We start from the raw sequence: 25,509 nt of genomic DNA, 5'->3' as shown, positions 1-25,509 counted from the left end.
TCCCCGCGCGCTCCCTCCCCCGCCCGCGCCTCCTCCCCGGGGCTGGATGGAATTTTTTCCTCTGGACCGGGGCCAGCTCCGGGGCCGGGGGAGGCAGGCCGGGCCCGGCCGGCGGCGGGGAGGGGCCGGGGCGGGGGCGCCCGGGGAGGGGGCCGGCCCGCGGGGTCCCGGGCGGAGACGCGGACCGGAGGGAGTCGGGAGGAGGGAAGGAGGATGGCGGGGCCGCCGGGAGGAAGGGGAGAGGCCGTCGGGCGGCGGAGGCGGGGAGAGGATGGAGAGCGGGCGGCGGCGGCGGCGGCGGCGGCGGGCCCGGCGCGGCGCGGCCTGGGGGCTGGCCGGGGAGCCCCTGCCCTCCGACGCGGGAGCGGCGGAGTCGTGAGTCTGCGGAAAGCGGGCGGGGGGTGGGGCGGCGGGGGGCGGGGGTAGGGCGCTGGGGCCGGGACCCGGGGTCCCAGGGGGAGGAGGCCGCAGCGGCCTGGGTTTCTGGGTTCTTGGAGGAGGAGGGGGCTGGGGACCCAGACTCCTGAATCCTCGGAGGAGGGGGCTGGGGGCCTGGATTCCGGGGTCCGGAGGAGGAGAGGGCGGGGAACGCCTCCCGGATTCCAGAGGAGGAGGGAGCTGGGGCCGGGGTAGCTGGACGTGGAGGCTGGAGGACACTGGGGCAAGATGCCCGCCCGAGCCCTCGGGGGAGGTGGAGGGAGAGAGGTTGGCTTTGGAGGTGCCTCTGGCAGCGGAAGGGTTAACGTCTGGCTGGAGGGGAGGGGGAGGGGCAGGGAAGGGGCTGCGGGGCTTTGAGGGGTCAAGGGTGAGCCGTGCGAGGTGGGGGCGGAGGAGGGGGGGGAGGTTGTCTGGGCTGCCAGACAGGCCAGGGTCAGCGGCGGGGGCAGGGGATGTCTGGCGGAGGAGAGGCCCAGCATCCAGGCTCCCTTGGGGACCTGGGATTCCAGGCCTCAGCCCCCTCCTCCTTCAGACCTGGGAGTCCGCAACCCAGCCCCCTCCCCCAGAATCCGAACCCTTAGCCCTCTTTACCCCAGGACCCGAGAGAGACTGGGCCTCGGGCCTCTTTTTCCCTCAGACCTGGGAGTCCACAGCCCAGCCCCCACCCTTCACAAAACGGCGGAGTCCGGGCCCCTTGCCCCTTCCTCCCCCGAACCCAGGCGTCCCCACCTCCTCTTTAAGCCCCAGCTGGATTCCAGCCCTCTGGGGGTTAAGGGGGCGGGGCCAGCCGGTTGCCATGGTGCCAGACTGTTTGGGTCTGCTCTCTGACCCTTGGGGGCTCCCCAGGGTCTGCAGAGAGGGGGAGGGGGACCCAGACCTGAGGGAAGTCCAGCGCCAACCCCCTCCCCAAATCGGGCCTATGGGCCCAGGGAGTTCGTGTCTCCATCAGCGCCGTGTCCGGTGACCTTGAACAAGTCCTGACGGTTTTCTCTGCGTCTCAGTTTCCCCAAGGAGAAATTTTGGGGGGGCGTGGGGAGATGCTCGGGTCCTGCAAATCTTTAAGATTCTCAGCTCCCCTGTCACCCCCTCCTCAGGCCCCAGGCAGCCCCGGGGCATGCTGGGAACCCGGCCTGGGCTCTGGGCCAGGTTGTGGGGGGGCGGGGGCAGCCTCCTCCCTTCCCCTTCCTCCCCACCTTGGCCTGACTCTCGCCCCCGCCTGAGGGTCTGGGAGGTTGGGAAGGAGGGAAGGGGGATGAGAGCCGGACCGACTCTGGCCCCCCATCTCCTCCTTTCCTCCTCCGCCCCCTTCCCGCCTCTCCTCCCCCTCCTCAGCAGGTCGCTACCCCAGCCCTGGGCCCCTTCTCCAACCACCCCCACCCCACCCCCAGCTCCAGACCTGGCTCTGAGCTGCGAGGGGGAGGGAGAGAGGGAAGGAGAAAGACAGAGAGAGAGAGAGAGAGAGGCGAAGAGAGAGGCAGAGAGGGGGCGAAGGAGAAGGGAGGGAGAAAGAAGGGGGTGGGAAGGAAGGGAGGAAAGAGACAGAGGGAGACAGAGATGGAGAGAAAGGGAGAAGAGAAGGGAGACGGCCAGAGACAGAGACATTGAGGAAGAAAGAGACTGAGAGCATGAGAGACAAAGAGAGAGGGAGGGAGGAGGACAAGGGAGGAAGAAAGACAGAAGGGAAAGAAAAAGAATAAGGAAGGAGGAAAGAGGGAGAGGCCATCTGCGAGGGAGAGTGCCGGAACCAAGGAGGGGAGAAACAGACTGAGCGAGGCCGAGAGAGAAGGCGGAGAGCGGGGAATGAGCAATGCGGAGCCGAGCCGGGAGAAACAGACGCAGAAGGAGGTAGAGACCAGGTAAGCTGGGAGCTGACGCGGACACCAGGCGCAGCAGGAACAGACAGCAGGAGGAGACAGCCAGAAAGATGGAGCTAGAGCGAGGGACAGACAGAACTGGACGGAGGGACCGACCTGCTGCCTGCAGGTGCACAGACGGGCTAAAGGTTAGCCCTCGGGTGGGGAGGCTGGGTGCCCGCCCCGGAGCCTACCAGGCCCGGCCCCTCCCACTTGCTCTGGCCCAGCCTCTCCCCCTCGTGGGGCAGTGCGGAGGCCTTCTCACCTGCCCAATGGGGGGAGCCGACAGCACCTTACTAGGCCTGGGGCAGTGTTAGCGCTCAGGGATCATAGCTGTCATCATTATAAATGATGGGCGGCCAAAAGAAGAAATGAGAGAGGGGAAAAATATCCAGAGATGTTCGAAGGTTTCATATCCCCGCCTCCGCCCTAGTCCTGGATTCCAGAATCTGACAGGTAGGTAGGGAGCTGCTTGCCAAGGGGCCCAGCTCCAAAACAGGTGAGGCTCCCTCTGACTCTGCATCTGGGAAGCCAGGCCATGCCTCCCCCAGGGAGGCAGGCCTGGCTGGACTCCCGGGTCTGAGGGAGGAGGTGGCTGGGGGGGGGGGGCCTGGATTCCAGGGCCCTTTGAGGAGGAAGGGACTAGGGGCCTGAACTCCTGGGTCCCTGCTGAGGAAGGGGCCAAGGGACTGATTCCTGGGTTCCTTGGGGAGGAGGGGGCCGGGGGCCCGGATTCCTGGGTCCTGGCACCCACCCGTAGAACCGACCTTGCGGGGCCTTCGCCGCACACAAGCTCGAGTCTGTGGGTCCGTGTCGGGGGCTCACCATCGCGGCTGGGGTCTTCCCGGCCCTCCCCACCCTCCCTGGTCCTCCTGGCCCCCATCTGTCCGTCCATCCGTCTGTCTGTCCACCTGCCGCGCCCCCCGGGCTGAGGTAGGAGGTTGTATAGTTGAGGAGGACACCCACGGAGATCACTATACGGCCTCCTAGCTTTCCCCAGGCTGCGCCCTGCACGGGACGCCCGGCGGGGACCCCAGCCCCGGACCGCTGCCCCATGCCGGGGGGACCCTGGGTGGAGGAGCTGGGCTGTCTCTCCGTCTCCACTGTGTCTCTGGAGTCTTCTGTGTGTCTGCACAGCGGCCTCTCAGACGCTGTCTTCATCTCTCTCTTACTGTGTTTTCTGGCATCCCTCCATGTCTCAGCTCCTGTCTCTCGGGATCTCACAGTATCTCTGTGCCATCTCCACTCTGACCCCACACCCCCACCCCACGCCAGCGCCTGTCAGGCCACCCCATACCACACTGCCGGCCTCTGGGTCCCTGAGACCCTTTAACCTGTGAGGACATCCAGGGTCACAGGTGAGGTTCTTGGGAGCCTGGCGTCCGGACCAACCACAAGCCTGGGGATTGCCCACCTGACCCCTGACCGCTCACACCCTTTCTCCCGGAAAACCCAGAGCTTGACGTTTGGCCAGCCACAGAAATCCGACCTCTGACCCTAGACCACGTGCCCCTCCCCCCCACCATGGTGACCTCACAAAGGTCACCAGTTTCTCCCCGGGCCTAGACCCTCCGCTATGGCCCTGCTGGCCCAAGACAGCGCTGTCCCGTGTGCCCTGGTGGCCCTCACGGTCTTCAGGGCCCCCACCTGGGCCTGTCTGATCTGCTTCACATCCTATAAGGAACGCACCCGCATCTGCCAGATCTTTGCTGGTATACAGGGCCCCGAGCTGGAGAAGTGTCAGGAGACATTCAGCAGCGCCTTTGCGGACCTCGCCGACATTGAAATCAGTGAGGAGACCTGCCACTCTCCTCCGGGGTCCTGGGGGGTATGTGCAGGGAGGGCCCCGAGTGCCTTGAGAACCACTGGGATTCACACACAGAGGGGATGGTGGGGGCAGACTTAGAGCAGGATGGAGAGTGAGGGACAGACTCGGGGGAGGACAGACATTTGGGGGGACAGACTCAGAAGGGGATAGTATAGACATGGAGGACAGACTCAGGAGAGGATAGAGATGGGGGGATAGACGGGGGGCGAACAGAGATGGGGGACAGACTCAGAGAGGAAGAGAATAGAGATGTAGGGGGACAGACTCAAGGGAGGAGAGAGATGGGGGGACAGACTCAGAGAGGGCAGGATAGCGGGGAGGGGGGGTGGACAGAGACTCGGAGACAGAAGGTATCTTAGAGAATCTCCACACTTCGGACGTGGTGTTGAGGGGACTGCTTTTCCCAGCCTCTGCCCTCCGCCCTTACTCCCAGACTACGATGAGAGAAGCCATCTGCATGACGCCTTCACCCAGATGACCCACTCTCTCCAGGAGATAGCTGCCGCTCAGGGTGAGTGGGGTGGGGATGGTCTGGCGGATGTGGGTTGGAAGCCCCCAAGAGGTAGATGTGTGTGTGCGGGGCGGGGCGTGGGGGGCAAATGTGGCAGATCCTGAGGCGGTGCCATAGGCTGAGTGAGCTTGATTATCTGCCGGGAAGAAGGGACGGCCGGATGCTGGCAGGGAGGTCAAAGAATAGTGCAGAAATGACCTGGAGTCTGAAGCCCAGTCGGGAGCAGGCAGACGTGAGTTCCGAGCCACCTGGCTGTGTGGCTCCCCCTCTTCCTGGCTGTGAGGTTCTGGATGTGTTGCTGCCTCCCTCAGGGTCTCAGCTCACCCACCTGTAAGATGGGACAATTGCTTTGCTTCCCTGACGGCTGTGCAGTGTGGTCAGCGGAAGAAGCCTCCTGACCAGACAGACCTCGAGGGTGGGAGGGAGGAGGGAGGCCTGAGCGCTGTTTGCAGCATGAACTGGCCAGTTGGGGGTCCAGGGCTCAGGGTTTATTTCTACATCTGCAGTTAGGCCTTTTGTTTTCTGCTCTTGCCCACCAAGCTTTCTGACAAGGACCCTGAAAGATGGGGAGGTTCCCGTCCACCCAGGGGGTGTCTGGGGAGGGGGTGAGCATAGAGAAGACTTCAGCTACAGACCCTCAAACCCCAAAGAGAGGCCTGGGCAACTCAGAGCTGGGGTGGGGGGAGGGGCTCAGGACTCCAGAAAACACCTTTTCTCCCCACGTAGACCACCTCCTCACAGAAGTTTCTGAAAAGAGCAGGAACGAGTCCCGTTCTGCACGTAAAAGATCTCCCCCTAGAGCTGTGTGTGGGACAGACTGGAGTGGGGAGACAGTGGAGGCTGGGAGGCCTGAGCCGGGGAAGGGCTGTGACGGTGCAGGAGAGGACACGGGCGCAGATGAGAGTCCAGAGCAAGAGGGACAGGGGGTGGGTCTGATGGGCTGTTCGGGGAGTTGCAGGATAATGGACAGCACCCGGGGTCCCCATGCGAGGGTGGGGGCTGGGTCATCCCTGGAGACGGGGAGTCCGGGCAAAAGAGCAGGAGTGGGAGTAGGTGGTGAGCTGGGCTAGGATGTAGTGACCGTGAGGGACACAGGAGACATCCAGGAGGCAGCTAGACACATGCGTCCAGGGTTTAGCTGCAAGGTCAGGGAGACTGGAGACTGTCCTGAAGGAGCAGGGCTATGAGTGGGGAAAGGGCAGGCTCAGCTCTGGGCGTAGCAAGATCCTCTGGGGTTGTGTGGGGGACAGACCGGAGGCCGGGAGAAGCTGGTGCAACATAAGCGACAAGTTTCTATTGAATGTGCCGGAAACAACACTGAGGACATAGCTGTGACCAGAACTCCAAACCACTAGCCCTCAGGTTGCTTGTATTGGGGCGGTGGGAGGCACAGACAATAAACGTAATCAGTGAAATACTATAGTGTGTCAGTTGGTAATCCAGGATATGGAGGGAAACAGAGGACAGAAAGGGAACAGGGTGCCCCATGAGATGATTATTAAAAAAAAATGTTAATGTTTTAACTTATTTTGGAGGGAGAGAGAGACAGAGCACGACCAGGGGAGGGGCAGAGAGAGGGGGAGACACAGAGTCTGAAGCAGGCTCCAGGCTCCGGGCTGTCAGCACAGAGCCTGACACAGGGCTCGAACTCACGAACCGCGAGATCATGACCTGAACCAAAGTCGGATACCCAACCGACTGAGCCCCCCAGGCGCCCCGTGGGGTGATTATGTCACGTAGGTTGGTCAGGGGAGTTGCAAATTAGAAGATGCGGCTGAGCAAAGATGTGCATGAGGTGACAGAGCCATGCAGATAATCTGGGGGAAGAGCCAGCACAGGGGCTGGAGTGGAGGGAAAAAGCGAGAGACGAAATCAGAGGCTTCGAAGAACCACATCCTGTAGGACCTCGTAGGCCAGTGGTTGTCAAGCTCTCATAGATGTCAGAATCACCCGGGAGTCGGTTAAAATGCAGACACCTGGGCCCCACCCTCCATTTCGGACCAGTAGGTCTGAGGCAGGGCCAGGAAGCGCACATTTCCAGCAAGTTCCCAGGTGATGCTCCAGGAACACACTTTGAGAACCGTTCTTGTGGGTCCTTGAACTGACTTCAGCTTTTGCTCTCGAGGCGGGAGCCACACTGGAGGATTTCAGGGAGAAAGAAAGAGACGGTATCTGACTGAGGCCATGTAGGCCAAGGGCAAAAGCAGGGCAACCACTGAGAAGGTCAGCGGTGTTTGGACCAGCTGTAGTGGGCCAGGTGGGCCAAGCCGAGGGTTGGGCATGAGCGTGGAAGATTAGGAAGGTCAAGGATGTGACCGTACCAAACGTGCCCCATACGTGGGAGGGGCCGTGTCTGCGGTTACACATGTTAATTATCCTCCTCAAGGACATCTCCATACCGGCCCTGTGAGGTGGGGTTTTGTGGCCCCATTTTCTAGATGGGGAAGCTGGGCCCAGCTGGACTTTCTGTCCGGACGGACCCAGGAGATGCTGGATTGGGTGTGTGCAGGGTGAGGGGGATGGGAAGGGCAGCTCCAGGTCTCCGGGACGGAGGACCCAAGAGATGGACACGCTGACTCCGAGAGGCTCTCCGTGGTAGCAGGTGATCCTGTTTGTGTATAAAAACCAGGGAGTGGACGGCATGGTGTAGAGAAGGGAGGTTTGCCACAGGTCATGGAGCTCACCCACCTGGGTTGAAGGCTAGCTGTGTGACCTCGGGCCCCCTTCCTAACTTCTCTGTGCCTCAGTTTCCCCATCTCAAACCTGGAGGTGGTCGATACGAGCAGCTGACCCGTCCGTAACACTCACCGTGTGCCATCCGAAGCGCTTACAGACATTCTGTCACACGGCCATTAAACGGCACATCGTTTGGCATGGGGACGCCCTTTATATTGTATGGCATTAAATCTCGCCCCCGCCCTCCACCCCAGCCCTAAGAGGCAGGCGCTGATATTGTCCCCGTCTTGCAAACTGGGGATCAGGAAAGTTAAATATTTGGCCAAGGTCACATAAGGAAGAGGGCTGGAAATGGATGTCTCAGCTGTGACATTTCTAATTTCCAAAGCCATCTCCACCAATCGCCAATCCACCATCCAGCCGTTACTTTGGGAAAAGCCACAAAACCTTACAGTTTGGAGGCCCTTGCAAGGGTCAGAACTCCCAACACCCATAACAGATGGATGAGCCAGGACTCAAACCCGGATGGTCTGAAACCGTTGAAGTTCCTATGGATACACACTTTTTTTTTACATGCACCTCTTTTGGGGAGACTTTACAACATCTACCCACGCCCCCTTGTGGCTCACTTGAGACAACCTCCACCCCTCTGCCTCTGGACATTTCACTCTATCCTTGTTTTTTTTTTTTTTTAATTTTTTTGTAACGTTTATTTATTTTTGAGACAGAGAGAGACAGAGCATGAACGGGGGAGGGGCAGAGAGAGAGGGAGACACAGAATCTGAAGCAGGCTCCAGGCTCTGAGCCATCAGTCCAGAGCCCGACGGGGGGCTCGAACTCACGGACCGCGAGATCGTGACCTGAGCCGAAGTCGGACGCCTAACCGACTAAGCCACCCAGGCGCCCCCACTCTATCCTTGTTTTATTCCCATGATTTACTCGATCGATACAGCACGCACACATACCCTGGGCATGGCTCACTTGGTACATCCCACACTCATCCTCCCTGTGAGTCACTTGGTTTGGCCCAAAGATATTCCTTGGATGACGACTCCAATATCCTGGCTTCTCATTTGAGCACCCCACTCTGACCACATCCTCCTGATCATCCTGCCATCTCCAGACCACACATCTGCCCTGTGACCAAGGAGAGACACCTAAGTCCTTGACCCCTCATTCTGAACCCACTTCCTGGCTTCAGTGCCCCCTTTCTCCAATTTATACCCAAAGATCACCACATCAGCCACACTTGCCAATATCTTCCATTCCTTCCATTTTTATATGGTCTTAAATCACAGAGGAACAGGGCCCCTGGGTGGCTGGGTTGGTTAAGCGTCTGACTCTTGACTTCAGCTGAGGTCTCGATCTCAGGATTGTGAGTTCAAGCCCCGTGCTGGGCTCTGCGCTGGGCATGAAGCCTACTTAAAAAAAAGTCACAGAGGAATGTGCAACGGCTTAAGCAAGCTAGAAGTTTATTTCTCCCGTGTAAAAGAAGTCTTGAGGCAGGCACTTCAGTACAGCAGCACCATTTCACCTTCTTGGGGACCCAAACCCCTTCCGGCTGCCTGCTTTACTATCCTAGGGTGGAGCCCTCATCTTCGTGGTTCTACATGACTGCTAGAGCTCCAGCCATCCATCCAAGCTTCAGGCAGCAAAATGGAGAGAGGGGAAGGATTGATAAAATGTGCTATGTCTCTTCTAAGACTATGTCCTATGAACTTGGTTATATAGGACCACAACTGGGTCACATGACTGCAGCTACACGCTGCAAGGGCTGTTGGGAAATCTAGTCTTTTAGCTGGGTGGTTGGCGGGGCCGGGGGTGCTTTCCCAGCTGAAATGCAGTGTGATGTTACTAAAGAGATATTTGGAGGCAACTAGCAATCCCTGTGTGTTAGCTTGCTGGGGTTGCTATAACAAAGTGCCGTAAACGGAGTTGCTTCAACAACCGAAAGGTATTTGTTCACAATTCTGGAGGCTAGAAGTCCAAGATCAAGGCATCAGGGTGAGCAGGGCTGGGTCCTTCTGAGGCCTCTCTCTTTGGCTGGTAGATGACCATCTTCTCTTTTGCTGTGTCTTCACATGCTCTTCCCTTTGTGTGTCTGTGTCTAGCTTTCCTCCTCTTACAATGCCGTCAGTCATGCTGGATCAGGGTCCACCCTGATGACATAATTTTAACTTAATGACCTCTTCAAGGCTGTACCTCCAAGCACAGTCACAGTCCGTGGTACTCGGGGTTAGGACTTCCACATACGAATTTGGGAAGACTGCATGCAATATACAATTCAGTCCATCACACCTGCCACATTTCTAATTTGCAAAGCCATCTCCACCAATCGCCAATCCACCATCCAGCCGTTCACTCTGGGAAAAGCCACAAAACCTTACAGTTGGGAGGCCCCTGCAAGGGTCAAAACTGCCAACACCCATAAGGACGGAGAAAGAAAGCATAAAAGGGGGATAGGAACGAACAGAGACTGGAGACCACAGAGGAGGGTCAGGTGCATGCCCTGTGTGGAGCAGGTAGCCGCCCCTAAGCTGTAGTTACTTACCCCCTCACAAGAACACAGCCTCTGTGTTGCACCTCTTCCAAATGTTTTAAAAGAAATGCCAAACATTTTATGTGACTTTCCCAAATTTTACATGCTGGCAACTGGTTAATTTTTAAAAATAAATTCCAGTCCAAATATAACACATGCAAGAGATGGACTGGAGCCACAGGCCACCGGTTGTGGTCGCCATTCCAGCTGGATCCTGGAATTCATTCTACACATACTTATACTTACTAAGACTCAGGGCCCTCCCCTGGGTTCTGGGGATACGGCACTGAAGAACGAAGAACAATGTGTTTACGAACTTAACAGTGTACACACTCACATGATTGCTGTATATATAAATTATGTAAGGGGGCACCTGGGTGGCTCAGTCGGTTAAGTGTCCGATTTCAGCTTAGGTCATGGTCTCGCGGTTTGTGATTTCGAGCCCCACGTCGGGCTCTGTGCTGACAGCTCGGAGCCTGGAGCCTGCTTCAGATTCTGTGTCTCCCTCTCTGCCCCTTCCCTGCTTGTGCTCTCTATCTCAAAAATAAACATTGCAATTTTTAAAATAAATTATATAAATACATATCATTCTAAACTGAGAACTCTAAATGGAATGAATGGAACACTTCGGGAGACAAAAATAGGGAACTGGATTAGATCTGTGGTCAGGGAAAACCTCGCAGGAGACGACACGAGGTCGGAGATGAAGGATGGGTAGGAATAGGGGGAAAGATGTGTTAGAAACAGAAGCCAGCATGTGCAAAGGCCCTGAGGTGCTAGAGAATATGGTTGTTTTCACACTAGGGGAAATGATAGGTGGGCACGATGGAATAGAGAGCCAGAGGAAACTAGCCAGACCATGTAGGGGTAGTAGGACTTGGTGAGGAATTTGATCTTTATCTTCCCCTTCCCCCTCAATAAGATCAACACAGGATGCAGAGGGGTTCCATTGGAGAGATAGTCCAGGGGCAGATGGAAGGACATCTGGGGATCCGTCAGGCTTCCAGGTAGACAGGGTGGGAGGAGGTGAGAAGAGGGGGTGCAGTATATACTAGACACGTAGGGATGGGGAGGGGCTGAGAAAGGGAAGGGTCTTTACTACAAGGCACCCCCCTCCATTCTCCAGGCTCCTTTAACATTGCTTTCCCTGATGCTGCCGAGAAAATGCGGAAGGTCATTATGAAGCTTAAAGGAGGTAAAAGAGGCTCCAGTTCCTTCCCTTAAGCGCGACACACACGATTAGAAAATTCCTGAGCCAGCCATCGTCTCCCTTCTGCCCAGTCCCTCTGAGCCGCTGCCCTCGGTGGGTCACTCCTGACACAGCCTCTCCCCCTGCCAGGACCACTCTGGATGTGGTCCCCGCTTCGGTGGAAGGTTTCCTCTCCAGCTAGGACCCCTTCTTGGGATGGTTCCGTCCCAGATTGGCCTGGGCCTCTCCCTGGATCTGTCGACGCACTCTGACATTTCCTTTCCAAGCGGACCCTCTCAGTGGGGGAATTCTAGCCTAGCCAACACCTCTACTCTGAGCCCGCTAGTTAGGCCCTGTCCCTAAAACAATCGCCCGGGGTCTAGCTCCGCTCCCTCAGTGGAACACGCTGGGGTCCGCCCAGCGCCCTTAGAAACAGCATGCCTGGGCCTGATGTTACTGGAATGCTGCAGGCCTGGCCCCGCCCCCTAGGTGGGCGGTGGCAGATCAGGCCTCGCCCCTGGATCGCCCGCGGCAGGCCTGGCTCCGCCCCCTAGGTGGGCCGCGGCAGCCCTGGCCCCGCCCCCTAGGAGGAAAGCATCTGGCCCAGTAACATCCCCTATGGGAGCTCCAGATGGGCACTTCCAGGCCCTCCAAGGTAGTTACGTCTCCTCTCTCTCCACAGCCCAGGCCTGCGTCCCTCCCTGCGGTAAGCACTTCATTCAAAGCTCAGAATTGAGGGGGCAGGGAGGTGGTCGGGATCGAAACCTGGGTGGGCGGCGGGTCCGAAGGAGGCCAATAAGAGCCCTGGAGAAAAGTAATAAAACCAGGTATTGCTCACAGACCTCATATAAGGCGGGCCTGAAAGCAAAAACAAGCCAATAGGAGTCCTAGAGGCCGAAGAGTGTGGCGAGTCAGCCAGTGAGCGCAGGGAAGGCGGCGCCCAGGGCCTGTCTGGCCGATAGAGCCCGGAGGCTTAACAGACCTTAAGTTGGCCAAAGGGACCCTGGCTGGGGAACGCAGACGGAGCCCAGGTGCACGCTTCGGTCCCACAGGGTTCCAGGATGTCGCCCGGCGTTTCCTCTGCTACGGGTGCTACTCCAAGGCCTGCAACTTCCCGCTGGACTGCCCAGGTGAGAGGCGGGGCCTGGAAGGAGAAGAAACGGTACGAACTGGAGAAACTAGAGCTGAGCCGGGAAGGGAAGCGGCCGCACGGGGGCGGGCCCGGGTGGTGACGCGGACTTGTCTTCAGTTCAGGACTTGACGGTGACTCGGGGTCAGCAGGCTAAGTTCTCCTGCACTGTGAACTTCCAACTGCCTAAGGAGGAAATCACCTATTCCTGGAAGTTCGCAGGAGGAGGTGTGAGTCGGAGCGGGGCCAACGCGAAGGGTTTAGGAGGCGGGTTATGCTTCTCTAGAGGATGGGGGGGGGGGGCGGGGCTCAGGGGGGGGGGGCGGGGGGGGGGGGGGCCAGGACTCAGGGGGGTGGGACTCGAGGGAGCTCGGTCTAGATTCACGTTTCGTGCAAGGGGACGGTCCCAGGAGTTAGAAGTGGAGTCAAGGTTCAGGAGGGTGGCTTACGTGTAAGGAAGGATTTAGGGCCGGAGAGTGAGTACGGCGCCCAGGAGGCGGGGTTATGCGTGGAGGCGGGGGGGGGGGGGGGGGGTCCGCTAATAAGGGATGAGGGGTGGGGCCAAGGCTCGAGAAGGCGTGGTCTAGTTCGGGGTCGGGACTCGAAAGTTCTGGTTTGGTGAGACGCTTGCAGGGGGAGCCTGACCCAAGTTAGGGCAGGGCTCCGCTCCTCCCGCCGCTTCAGCCCGAGCGTCCCTTAGCTCCGGACGCAGGACCAGTCCTACTTCCGAGACATCCCGCGGGCCCAAGGATACCTGGCGCGGATCCGGCCGGTGCAGCCCACGCACAGCGGGACCTTCTCTTGCTCCATCCTGCACGACCAGCGCCCAGTGGCGCGGCTCTACTTTTTTCTTAACGGTGCGCGCGGGGCTGCGCGAGGGGGCGGGGCTGCGCGGGGCGCCGGGAGCGCGCCCGATGACGTGCTCGCCCCCGCAGTGACCAGTGCGCCCCCGCGTGAGGAGATCGAGCTCCAGGTCTCTTTTCGGAAAGTGCTGCGCTGGGCGCCGAAGGAGACGGAGACGTTGGAACCGTGGAGGCCAAGCCTGGGCGAGCTGCTGGCCAGGCCCGAGGCTCTGACGCCGGGCAACCAGTGCCTGCTCGCGGCCCTCGCAGCCGTAGCATCAGCCAGTGCGACCCTTATGGTGTGGTGAGTCCCCGGGACCCTGGAGTGCCAGCATCCGCTCTCCTTCCTCAGACCTGAGTGTCCGGCACCCTCGTACCCAGGAGTCCAGGCCACCATCCACTTCCTCCCTCAGACCCGGGAGTCCAGACCTCCAGCCCCTTCTCCCTCAGACCCAGGAATCTAGGTTTCCAGCCCCTCCTCCCTCAGACCCATAAGTCCAGGCCCACGGCCCCCTCCTCCCTCAGATCCAAGAGTTCAGGCCTTATCCACCTTTGGGACTCAGGCTTCCAGGACCCCGGTATCTCATCCCCAACCCTGCCCCCCAACACAAAATGCCTCCTTGTTTCCCCAGGGTATTCTTTCGATGGTACTTCAAGGGCAACTAACAAAGGTATCTTTTTCTTACTTCCTTGTCCTGTTTTCATCCCTAAAATAAAGAAGGTCTTTCCGCTCTCTAGATTCTTTCCATCTTTGAAGCTGATCAGTACTGTCGCAGGTAGCAGGAGAGGCAGCGTACCCCAGATACGTTCAGGCGGATAGGCTCCTAATGACGGGAGTATGTAGAGTTGTCACAGTGCAAGGGCCTGTGCTGAGGGCTTTAGGTGCAAGCCCAGACCCCTCCCGGGATTTCTGGCAGCCTGCAGAAGACACCCTCAAATAGAGTCCTTGATGTCTCCTTGAAAGCCCGTGCCTCCCTGAGACTTTCCTGCTAAAGGCGCCCCCGTCCACCCAGCTGCTCCCCCAGAAACCTGAGTTTAATTCCTCCTCCTCTCCGGTTTTCATGCCTGAGCCTTTTTAACTCCTAAACATCTTGTGCAGCTGCCCTCTCTCTGTGGTCCCAGTCACCATCATCTCTTGCCTGGATCACTGCAGCAGCATCCCCACTCGCCCCCCTGCCCCGACTCGGCCTTGCCCCACTGCAGTCCGTCTTCCACATAGCAGCCAGAGTAATATTTTAATGTATGTCAGATCAGGGGCGCCTGGGTGGCTCAGTCCGTTAAGGGTCCAGCGCTGGATTTTGGCTCAGGTCATGATCTCACAGTTCATGGGATCGAGCCCTACATCAGGCCCTGTGCTGACAGCATGGAGCCTGCTTGGGGTTCTCTCTCCCTCTCTGCTCCTTTCCCCTGTTCATGCTCTCTCTCAAAATAAATAAAGTTAAAAAAATAAGTGTGTCAGATCAGGTTACTCCGGCTCAAAAGCCTTCAGTGGCTCCCTATTGCCATTGGGACAGAATCCAATTCCTTGTCAAGGCCTCCGAGATCCCCCAGGTTCTGGCCCTTGATGATCGGGCAAGCCTTGTCCCACTCTTCCCCTTGATCTTTCTACCCTGCAGTTCGTTTGGCCTTTGCTTATTCCTTGCGTTTGTCATGATTCTTGTCACTCTCTCCAGGACCTTATTACATGGCTAGTTAACCCAGTTATGGTTTCCTCTGAAAAGCCTTTACATGTATTAACCTATTTAATCCCCACGACAGCTCTGTGTGCCTGGCACTGTATTTGCCTGACTCTCTTTTCTTGTCCCCCCTCTTTACTCTCTATCCCCATTGGCCATTTTTTGGTCCTTGAACATACAAAGCTCGGTCCCATGTTCAGGCCTTTGCACATGCTGTTTTTCATACTTGAAATGACTTTACTGTGAAGCTACCTCTATCTCAGTGCACACGTCCCAGCCCAAATGCCATCTTCTCTGACTACGCTCCCCCTCCATGGACATCCCCCTGTTTTAGCTTGTGCATAAGCACTCATTGGGACTTAATGTCAGCTTGTGTTTTTTATTTGGGTTTGTGTCCTCGCATGTGAAAGAAAAGCTCCTTTTAGGCACCTACTCGTTCTTATTCACTGATGTATTCCCCTTTACTCATTCGTTTAGGGAATACTTACTGAGTACTTCCTATGTGCCGGGCATTTTTAAGAGACTGTCGAGACAGCAATGAAGAAGTCAGGACAGACAAAAGTCTGCACCCTCATGGAGTTTATGTCCTCACGTATGGTCAGACGATAAACAAAATGAAGCAAAAATGAGGCATGGATCGAGTCAGAAACAACCTGAGTGTGCCCAGCATCGGGGACATGGCCAGATGGCAGGGCATCTGGAGCAGGACTTTAGGAAATGGCTACGCAGTGAGGTCAGAGAGGATGTGAGGGGACCAGGTCATGCAGGACCTTGGCCACTGGAAGGTCTGCGTTTTCCTCTGAGATGAACGTTATGGGCAGTTTTTGAGGCAAGGAAAGTCATGATTTGATTTGATTTGATTTGCGTGGCTACTGTGTCGATACTACACCGTAGCGGGAAGGGTAGAAGCAGAAACCACTGTTTGGTGCTGTGATAACCTGGACAGCTTTAATCCAGGAAAGAGATCCGGCGTCAGGGACGAAGTGGTGACAGTGAGAGCAGTCGTTCTCCATCTGCCCTAAAGGTGGAGCAGTGGGGCTTGCTTGTGGATCGGAATGTTGGGTGTGAGGGGAAGAAGAGAGAAGGGGCAGGTGTCAATGGTCAGGGCAGCACCAATGTCCAGTAGAACCCTCTGCCATGATGGGAATGTTCTAGATGTGCACTGTCCATCATGGTGGCTACCAGCCACCTGTGGCCACGAAACAGCTCAAATGTGGCCAGTGCAACTGAGGAGCTAAATTTATAATCTTTTGTAGCTTTGATAATTTAAATTGTCCCTCGTCTTTGAAAACAGTAGTCACAGAGGGACGTGTCTGGGCATCCTGGGTATAGTCTGGATCACACTCTTTGTTTACTTGACTAGGAGCGCCTGGAAGTCAGGCGCTGCCTCTTAATTCGTTTCTGTATTTGCAAACCTGGCAAAGTGTGGAATTCATTTCATACTTGGTAAGTGGGTCTGTGACTGATTGACTTTGTCAAAGAACGAGTGAATGAAAAGAAATCAAATAGTCCTATGTGGTAGGGGTTACTGTTGTGCACAACGCACACGGCATGAGCAGCTCTAAGGTAGGGGTTCTGTTTCTGGATATCGGTGCTGCTGGAGGGTCAGGTTTCCTGGGGATTAAGGGGGAGGAAGGGGAGGACAGATGAGGAGCTGGGTCTGGTTTTGAGGTATCCCAAGTGGAAATGTCCTGGAGGCGGTTGGGGATACAAGTCTCGAATGTAGGGGTGAGGTCTGATCTGAACATACAAGTTCCAGAGTCCCTTCTGCAGGCAGGGAGCATGAACGAGGCATTCAGAGCCGTATCGCTGGATACACAGAGGAAACGAGTGTAGAAGGAGAAGAGAAGTGGGTAGGAGGAGGCTTCTCCAAGGTGAAGCAGTCTGAAACATTACGTGGAACCGAGAAGGAAAACGGAGAGGGAAAACAAGGCAGCTGTGGCATTCTGAAAGCCGGGCAAAGAAAGCATTTCAAGGAGAGTGACCACCTGGGTCACATGCTGCCACATCATGAAATAGGAGGCCTGAGAATTGGCCGTTGGTTTTAGCCACATGGACAACACTGATGAACTTACCCTGAGCAATTTCTATAGAGCAGTGGGGTGGGAGGTGGGGGAACCATGTGATTCGCATGGGTTTAAAAGTCAGTGGGAGGCAACATTAGTCATCAGGGAAATGCAAATCCAAACCACGGTGAGATACCATTTCACACCCCCTGGGAAGCTATAATCAAAAAGCCAGGTGATAACAAATGTTGGTGAGGATGCAGGGAAATCAGAACCCTCATACTTCGCTGGTGGGAATATAAAATGGTACAGGCACTGTGGAAACCACCTGGCAACAAATTACACGTAGGATTACCGTGTGACTCAGCAACTCCACTCCTAGAGAATTCCACCCGAGAGAATTTAACCTGTGTGTACACAACAGCTTGAATGTGAATGTTCATAGCGTTATTCACAATAGCCCAAAAATGGAAACATCCCAAATGTCCATCAACTGATAAATGCATCAGCCAAATGCGATACATCCCTACAGTGGAATATTATTTGGCCCTGAAAAGGAAAGAGCCACCGATACATGCAACAACACGGACGAACCTCAAAAGATCCATATCGCATGATCCCATTTGTGTGAAATATCCAGGAGAGGCGAATCTGTAGAGACAGTAGATGATGGTTGCCTGGGGTGTGGAGGTGGATCCAGAATGAGTGCGTGAGGAGTGCAAGTGACTCCCAGTGGGTATGGGGTTCCTTTTTGGGGGTGATGAAAATGTTCAAAAATCAGATGATGGTAATGGCTGCACACGTCTATTGAATTATACACTTACACGGCTGAACTTTGTGGAAACTGGAGACAAATATAAACAGCCCTCAAGGAGTTTTGTTGTTAGAAACGAGACAGTTTGGGGTGCCTGCAAATCTTGATCTCAGGGTTGTGAGTTCAAGCCCCACTGGGGGGTAGAGATTACTTTTTAAAAAATCTTTTCTAAGTTTATTTACTGATTTTGAGAGAGAGGAAGCACGAGTGGGGGAGGGGCAGAGATCGAGGGAGAGAGAATCCCAGGCAGGCTCCGCACTGCCAGCACAGAGCCTGATGTGGGGCTCGAACCTACAAACCGCAAGATCATGACCTGATCCAAAGTCGGTCGCTTAACCGACTGAGCCACCCAGGTGCCTAGGGGTAGAAATTACTTTTTTCTTCTTATTTTAAAAATTTTTTTAAAAACATTTTATTTTTGAGAGACAGAGCGTGAGTGGGGGAGGGTCAGAGAGAGGGAGACACAGAATCCGAAGCAGGTTTCAAGTTCCGAGCTGTCAGCACAGAGCCCGACGGGGGGCTCGAACCCACAAACCATGAGATCATGACCTGAGCCGAAGTCGGTCGTTCAAACGACTGAGCCACCCAGGCGCCCCTGAGATTACTTTTTTAAAAATGAGTGGCTCAGGAGGAAATAGGAATAGGAAGGGAGTGTTAAAAATTTGAGGGATGGCACATTTGGACGCTGGTGGGAAGGACCCCGTGGGAAGGGAAGAATTGATGACGGTGAGCGCGTGGGAGATCTGAGTAGACAGACCAGACGGCATGAGGTCTAGTGCCTGAAGGTTGGCATCGGAACACAGAGGGTTCACCTGCAGTAGTGGGGGAAGGTGGCCTGTGTGGGCACAGAGGCAGTGGGAAGACGTGGGTGGGGACTGGAAGTCTTCTCGTCCAACTCTGTTTTCTCAGTGAATGGGAAGCAAGCCAAGGGTGAGATGCTAGGGGTTTGAGGAGAGACGGTACAAGTTCCCCTTCTTAGGAGCGGAGCTGAGCGGATGGACCAGGAAGACACCACCCACAGTGCCTGACAGTGTCCCCATGTAGTAGGTACTCCGTAAGTGTCTGTGAGTGAGGAGTTGAGAAATTTCACCCTCACACCTCTGACCCATGGGATTAGTATCCCCGTTTCCCGAAGAAGGAGGGTATCCTGTCTAGGTTCAAACAGTTGGGAGGGGGTGGGGGAGGCCTGGGTGGCTCATTCAGTTAAGCAGCTGACTTCTGCTCAGGTCATGATTTCACAGTTCAATTTGTGAGTCCGAGCCCCACATCAGGCTCCGCGCTGATGGTGCAGAGCCTGCTTGAGATTCGCCCTCTCCCCCTCTCTCTCTCTGCCCCTACCCCCCCCCCCCCCCGCAAATAAATGCATAAACAAACAAACAAAAAGCAGCTGGGCCACCTGGGTGGCTCAGTCGAACAGCCAACGTTTGGTTTCAGCTTGGGTCTCAATCTCACGGTTCCTGGGTTTGAGCCCCGCATCAGACATTGTGCTGACAGTGCAGAGCCTGCCTGGGATTCTATCTCTCCCTCTCTCACCCTCCATAAATCAAACTTAAAAAACAAACAAAAACATCAACCAGCCTGGGGCGCCTGGGTGGCTCAGTTGGTTAAGCATTGGACTTCAGCTCAGGTCATGATCTCACCGTTCATGAGTTGGAGCCCCACATCAGGCTCTGTGCCCACAGCTCAGAGCCCAGAGCCTGCTTCGGATTCCGTGGCTCCCTCTTTCTGCCCCTCCCCCGCTCATGCTCTGTCTCTCAAAAAGAAACATTACAGACCCATGAGTCTCCAACCTTCCAACCACACAGCCCCTCCATTCTCAAAAAAACAGGGGAGAGACTCAGAAGAAAATAAATAAAATTCTTTATTATGTCTTAATCACACAGTACAAATGGATATTAAATACGAACAGGGAGAAAGCAGACCCCAGGACAGCATATGGGGACCCCCGTCTCCCCCTGCCCCTAAAAAATCCACACCCTGATCAATAAATACCCCTGCCCAAAGACCCCAAGTCCCAGCCCCCAAATAGTCCAGGCTGAAGAGTCTCGGGTCGACCCCCTCGCTTCACGGAGGAGGGCAAGCGAGGCCCACAGAACCCGAGGCCGGCAAGTCCGTGGCTCCCGGGGTCCCCCGCACGCCGGGACTCACACCTGCACGCGGTAGCCGCCCGCCCGCCGCCGGCAGAGCCTCCGCACGCCCACCCAGTAGAGCGTCAGCATCACCACCCAGTACCCCACGTAGGCGCCGGCCCCTGCGGCCAGGTGCCGGGCCTCGGCGGCCCGCGAGGGGCCGCCCCAGTCGGCCCTGGCCTCCTGCACCACGCTGCGGACCAGGCCCCCCAGCAGCAGCAACGCCCAGAGCGCCAGCGGCAGCAGGGGCACGTAGTTGGCGGCCAGCTTCCGGCGGCCGGAGGTGCCCCAGCCGCTCTGGTTCATGGTGGCCAGCGCCAGGAACTTGGCGGGCAGGAGGCCGCACATGTAGAGCGGCGCGTAGAGCGACAGCAGCACCATGCGCGGGCAGCCGCGCAGCCAGGCCGCGAAGGCCGCCTTGGCCAGCGCCACGCCCTGCACGCACAGCAGCACCCAGAGCAGCGCCCACGGGCGGCCGGCGTAGAAGAGCCGCAGCACGGTGGCCGCCACGAAGAAGGGGAAGAGGCCCGACACCACCGCCTCGTACGTCATCCAGGCGTGGTGCCGGTGCCACCAGAGCGCGTTGTACAGCCACTCGCGGAAGTACGACTTGGACCAGCGCGTCTGCTGGCTCAGCCAGCGCAGGAAGGAAGAGGGTGTCTCGGAGTAGCAGCGGGACCGGGATGTATACCTGCACGGGAGGGACGAGGCGGGGCGTCAGCACGGCCCTCCCCGTGGCCAGGACAGAGCTCGGGGCCAGAAGAGGCCACTGCGGCGCGGCCACTGGGCCGTAAGCTTTCTTGCCCTCCCTGGGCCCCCGGTTCTCATAGGCAAGATGCGATCCACGAGGATTCCCACCTAACAGGGCTGCCGTGAGCGCTGAATCAGGATTACCAGCCCGGTTACTCAATAAATATTAGCAGCTACTACCGTTTTCACGGTGACTAATGCCACTACTGTCGTTACTAACGGCATTACAGTTACTGACCTATTACTAATGCTCTCACTAATCTATTACGAATACTCTAGCACTCACTACTATTGGCAGGCCCCACGGTGAGGCACAAGCCAGGAGATGTTCCCGCCGAAGGCAGCCGCCCAACGGGTTAGAGCTCAAGGGACCCGTCAAGCCCCCTTCCCGTGGCCGCAGCAGACATCCTGGTCGGTCCCCACCCAGTTTCCAGCTAAGCCCACGCAAGGCTAGAATCCCTCTTAGGGAACTCAGCAGGTGGCCGCTAGCAGTCGGTTGGTTAGGAGGCGTCCATCTAATTCTATCCTCACGGGTATTACTGGACAGTGTCCGGTCTCCTTCCCCTGTGTGGCCTCCCTGCCCTGCCCTTGCCTCCTGCAGTCTGTACTCGAAACAGCAGCCAGAGGGATCCCGTTACCACAGCAGCACCTCACCCCTCTGCCCGGAACCCTCCCGTACTTCAAAGTTCTCGCGTGGCCCACAAGCCATTCGTAGTACGCCCCGCCCCCGTGACCATTCCGTGCTGCCCTGATGCGCTCCCCCTTGCTAGGGCTCCAGCGGCACCGCTTCCAGCCTCCGCCTCTGCCCTTCCTGGGGCACCCTAGTTAACATTTCATTCCCTGCTCCCAAACACCCTATCCCCCCCTTTCCCGGCCTATCCAACCACACGGCATGTGCCATCATCCACGTATTTACTGTGTCCCCGGGTGTCAGTGAGCATGAATTTGTGTCTCTGCTGCATTCTTAGAGCTTCGAACATTGTAATGAGGGGCGCCTGGCTGGCTCAGCGGGAGAGTGTGGCTCTTGGTCACTGGGCCGAGCCCCACAATGGACGTAGAGATTACTTTAATAAACTTAAAAAACAAATTGTAATAAATACTTGACGGCTGAATGAATGCATGGGTTCGCTTGATATACCCCAGGTGCTCTCTGGCCCCTTCACGGGGTCTAGCTTTGTGGAATTCTTCCCCCCAACCCCACCCGAACTTGACCTGCTGGAAGATGTACTCCCCTAGTTTCACTGAATTACAACTCTTCCTGAAGCATGTGATTCTTCTCACTCACTCGCTCACTAGATCCCACTGTTTATCTCTTTCCCCTCCCAAGTCACTGGGAGGAATGTGTGCCGCCCATGGTAGAGCCACCTTGCCCTGATCTCGTGTTGTGTCTCCTAGGTGGAATCCCCCACCCTCACCTTGCCTCACTTGGTAGAGTCCACTGGGTCACGTGGTCAATGGGATTGCCACCCCTGTCCCTTCTGGTGTCTTCCACTCTCCCCTAATGTCTCACTTGGTAGAGCCCACTGTGCAGCAAGGTATTTTGGGTTTGGGTAATTCCCAGCACACACACACACACACACACACACACACACACACCACCCAAGCCCTCAGCTTACTTGGTGGCATAACCCATGCCGAGCATGCGGTTGGTGAGGTGCCGGTCATCCCCAAAGGTGCAGTGGGTGCCCAGGAACTTCTGGTTGTACCAGGCCTCAAGGAACTGCTGCAGGAGGTGGTTCCTGTACAGGCCTGGGTGGGGAGTACAGGAAGAGCATCAGCCTCTACTGTTGCCAATACTGTCCCCAATCCTATCTCCGACCCAACTCGCCTCCGATTCCAGCCCATCCTCAACCACCTCAGTCCTGTCCTCGGCCCTGCCTCCAGCCCTGACCCCGTTCTCAACACCGATCCTTCCTTAACCCTCTACCCTCAACCCCATACTGCAATCCTATGTCCAAACTTGCCCCAGTCCTGCCCCTGGCCCACACCTACATCCATTTTTGATGGCGAAGCCACCTCAACTCCATCCCCAACCCCGTATCCATTCTCAGTCCTCTCCCCTACCCATCCCAAAACCCATCACCAACCCCAGACTTGGCCCCAACCCTGTCCTTGACTCCAACCGCATCCCATCCCCTTCCCCAAGCCACCCAGCACCTATCCCCATCCACACCCTTTCTCCAACCCCACCAGACACCATCCCACCTTCCAGTCTTATCCCTAATCCCAATTCCTGCTGCAGCCCCATCTCTGTCCCCAGTCTCAATCACATCCTCAACCCGTTCTGGCTCCCCTTCTCCCCCGCCACCCCACCCATGGCCCTCCCAAGCCCTACTTCTGCTCACCTAGGGGACCACTGATGCAGGACACACAGTGGAAGTAGCTCTGACAAGCCCGCTCCACATTGAAGGCCACCCAGTACCGCAGGCTGCTTAAGAAGCTGACCCAGGAGTCCAGGGGGTTAAGGATCCGCACGTCCCCCCCAACAGCCCCCACCCGGGGGTCCTCGTCCAGCACCCGCACCAGCTCCAGGAGTGCCATGGGGTCCAGCCTCGTGTCCGAGTCACAAACCTGTGAAGCGGAAGGGGCTGGGATCAGGCCAGATCCTGAGGGGAGGGCACCCAGGGGTGGGGAGCTGCTGGGACGTTCTACAGCCAATCTGAACATACGTTTGAATTTTGTCGTTATTTCCAACGCCTAATCACATTTTAAGATGACCTCCTCCCCGAGACCCATTCCCCTGTATAACACCCTCCTCTGGTGTGTGGGTGAGACCTGTAATTTGCTTCTAACCCACAGAACATGGCAAAAGTGATGGGACACAACTCCCATGATTATACTACCTTGTATACAAATGGTAAAGGAGTTTTGCAGTGTAATTTATCCTTAATCTGTTGACATTTCCTGCGTAGGTCTGACCTAATCAGGTGAGCCCTTTGAAAGGGGGTCTAGAAGTCTGAGAGTTTCTCTTGCTGGTCTGGAAGAGGCAAGTTTTAGGACGGCAAGAACATGAATTCTGCCAACAAACACATGAGCTTGTTAGAGGCCCCGGGCCTTAGATAGGACCCAGCTGACACCGTGATTGTAGCCTGATGATACCCTGAATAGAGGATCCAGTAAGACTTTGCCCAGACTTTCCTGATTCATGGAAACTATGAGATAATAAGTGTTTTGTTTCCAGCGGCCAAATTTGTGGTAATTTGTTATGCAGTCATAGAAAACGAATGCAGTACATTAATGAATGAATTTCTACACTGAATGGATGAATGACTAATTGAGCAAATGAATATATTGAATAGATAAGTGGATGAATAAATGAACAAAGTGATCTCCACACTGAATGTCTCTACGTTCAATGGGTAAGTGAATGAATGAATAAATGAATGCACGGTCTCCCTATTAGATGGATAATGGATGCATGAACCGATGAGCAAAGGAAAGAATTTCTACACTGGATGAAGAAAGCAAGAAATCTCTACATGGAATGGATGAAAATACAGACATAAGAGCTACCTGACTGGCTCAATCAGTAGAGCGTGCAACTATTGATCCTGGGGTTGTGAGTTGGAGCCCCATGTTGGGTGCACAGATTACTTAAAAATAAAATCTTAAACAAGCAAACAAATAAATCTATATTAGATGCATAAATGAAAAAATCTTTACACTGAGTGGATGACTACATGGACGGATGAGTGAATGCATGAAGGAGAGTCTGCATCCAACAGATATATGAATGAGTAAAATGAATGATCTCCATATTGGAGATGGGTGTAAGAATGTGTGATGTCGACTACACTTCAACTTAAAAAAAAAAAAAAGAGTAGTGGGGCGCCTGGGTGGCTCAGTCGGTTGAGCGTCCGACTTCGGCTCAGGTCATGTTCTTGCGGTTCATGAGTTTGAGCCCCGCGTCGGGCTCTATGCCGACAGCTCAGAGCCTGGAGCCTGTTCAGATTGTGTCTCCCTCTCTCTGACCCTCCCCCTTTCATGCTCTGTCTCTGTCTCAAAAAACTAAATAAACATTAAAAAAAAATTTTTTTTTTTAAGTAGAAATGAAAGAAAGAGTATGCACTCGAGAATGAATGAGTGAAGAAAGGAAGGAATTAATGAATCGCCGCACGAACGAAAACAACAAATGAGTCTGTCTCCCTGTAAGAATGAACGAGTGAAGGAAAGAATCGCTACTTTGAACGGATGAATAAATAAAGGGAGTTGGAGGTTCATCCCGATCTCTGCACCGAAAAAGGATCCCAGAGAAGGGGCATCCCGAGTGGCAGGGGCACGGCGGGGAGGGGACGCCTTCCACTCACCTGCACGTAGTCCACCGAGTCGCCGAGCGCCTTGAAGGCGGTGTACATGACCTCGCGCTTGCCGCCCCAGCGCTGCGCCACGCACACGCAGCGGTGCGTCCTCACCAGCGCCTCCACCGCCAGCCGCCCGGGGTCCTCGGCCTCCACCTCCCGGTAGGCGCCCGCGCCCGCCGCGCCCGCCGCGGCCGCCGGCTCCCAAGGCCGGTGGTAGTTGCCGTCCCACACGTAGGTGGCGGGGTCCTCGTCGGCGAAGACCTCGCGGAACATGTCCACCATGTAGAGGTCCTCGGCGCGGTTGCCGTCCACCACCATGAGGACGCGCAGGCGCGCGCGCGGGTACTGCAGGGCGCGGGCGGACGCCAGGCACTGGCGCAGGTACGCGGGGTCCTCCTGGTACGCCGAGATGGTCAGCGCCACGCTGCGCGCCGCCGCCGCGTCCAGGGGCCCCCGCGCCGCCGCCCGCCGCGCCGCCGCCGCCACCCGCCGGTGCTCCAGGTACGCGAAGAGGCTCTGCGCCACCAGGTGCGCCGAGAGGAAGGCCCCGTACAGACCGAAGGCGAGGAGGCCGTAGCGATCGGAGGCCAGCGGCACCCCGGCGGCGTAGGCCCAGGTCATGAGGCCCAGGATGAGCAGCGCGAACGTGACGGTCAGCACCCGCCGGGCCAGGCCGGAGCAGTGGCGGGCGGCCGGGGTGGGCTTGGGCACGTCCTGCTGGGAGCGGGGAGAGGGGACAGCAAGGGAAGAGAGTTCTGAAATCCTCCTCCGGGAAGAGAAGACCTAGATCCACCCACGCCCCCCCCCCCCCCCCCCCCCCCCCCCCAC

General features: G+C 56.6%; 2 protein-coding genes across 6 annotated transcripts in view; one reads left to right on the top strand and one right to left on the bottom strand.

Annotated features, from left to right (window-relative positions):
• Nucleotides 1-3,060: 3,060 nt before the first annotated feature.
• Nucleotides 3,061-15,307, top strand: SPACA6 (sperm acrosome associated 6). Of its 5 annotated transcripts, none has more exons than XM_049621455.1 (9): nt 3,061-4,081; nt 4,553-4,630; nt 10,972-11,040; nt 11,717-11,740; nt 12,087-12,164; nt 12,284-12,393; nt 12,864-13,309; nt 13,638-13,676; nt 15,159-15,307. In XM_049621455.1, the coding sequence occupies exons 1-8, from the start codon at nt 3,868-3,870 to the stop codon at nt 13,669-13,671; spliced, it is 1,053 nt and encodes a 350-aa protein (XP_049477412.1). In that variant the 5' UTR covers nt 3,061-3,867; the 3' UTR covers nt 13,672-13,676; nt 15,159-15,307. The 5 variants fall into 5 exon arrangements, with proteins under 5 accessions (XP_049477412.1, XP_049477411.1, XP_049477413.1 ...); XM_049621456.1 differs by having other exon boundaries at nt 3,063-4,081; nt 12,864-13,020; nt 13,099-13,309; nt 13,638-15,307; XM_049621454.1 differs by having other exon boundaries at nt 13,638-15,307.
• A 4,040-nt stretch (nt 15,308-19,347) lies between these two features.
• The window catches only part of HAS1 (hyaluronan synthase 1), a 9,539-nt gene continuing 3,377 nt past the window's right edge, over nt 19,348-25,509 (bottom strand). Inside the window, exons 2-5 of the mRNA XM_049622284.1 lie at nt 24,688-25,398; nt 22,726-22,951; nt 21,997-22,129; nt 19,348-20,321 (exon numbers count right to left, since the gene is read on the bottom strand). Coding sequence (XP_049478241.1) covers nt 19,646-20,321; nt 21,997-22,129; nt 22,726-22,951; nt 24,688-25,398 — 1,746 coding nt within the window. The 3' untranslated portion in view covers nt 19,348-19,645. The remainder of the gene's footprint in view (nt 20,322-21,996; nt 22,130-22,725; nt 22,952-24,687; nt 25,399-25,509) is intronic.

This window comes from Panthera uncia, assembly GCF_023721935.1.
Source record: "Panthera uncia isolate 11264 chromosome E2 unlocalized genomic scaffold, Puncia_PCG_1.0 HiC_scaffold_19, whole genome shotgun sequence".
Taxonomy (NCBI): domain Eukaryota; kingdom Metazoa; phylum Chordata; class Mammalia; order Carnivora; family Felidae; genus Panthera; species Panthera uncia.
This window is presented reverse-complemented; position numbering and strand designations above follow the sequence as displayed.

Bases quoted from the DNA above. Each gene is read 5' to 3' on its own strand.
- SPACA6 (XM_049621455.1), top strand. From the start codon at position 3,868: ATGGCCCTGCTGGCCCAAGACAGCGCTGTCCCGTGTGCCCTGGTGGCC. The intron at 11,041-11,716 runs GTAAAAGAGGCT...CTCTCTCCACAG, and splicing joins CATTATGAAGCTTAAAGGAG to CCCAGGCCTGCGTCCCTCCC. The intron at 12,394-12,863 runs GTGAGTCGGAGC...AGCGTCCCTTAG, and splicing joins GGAAGTTCGCAGGAGGAGGT to CTCCGGACGCAGGACCAGTC.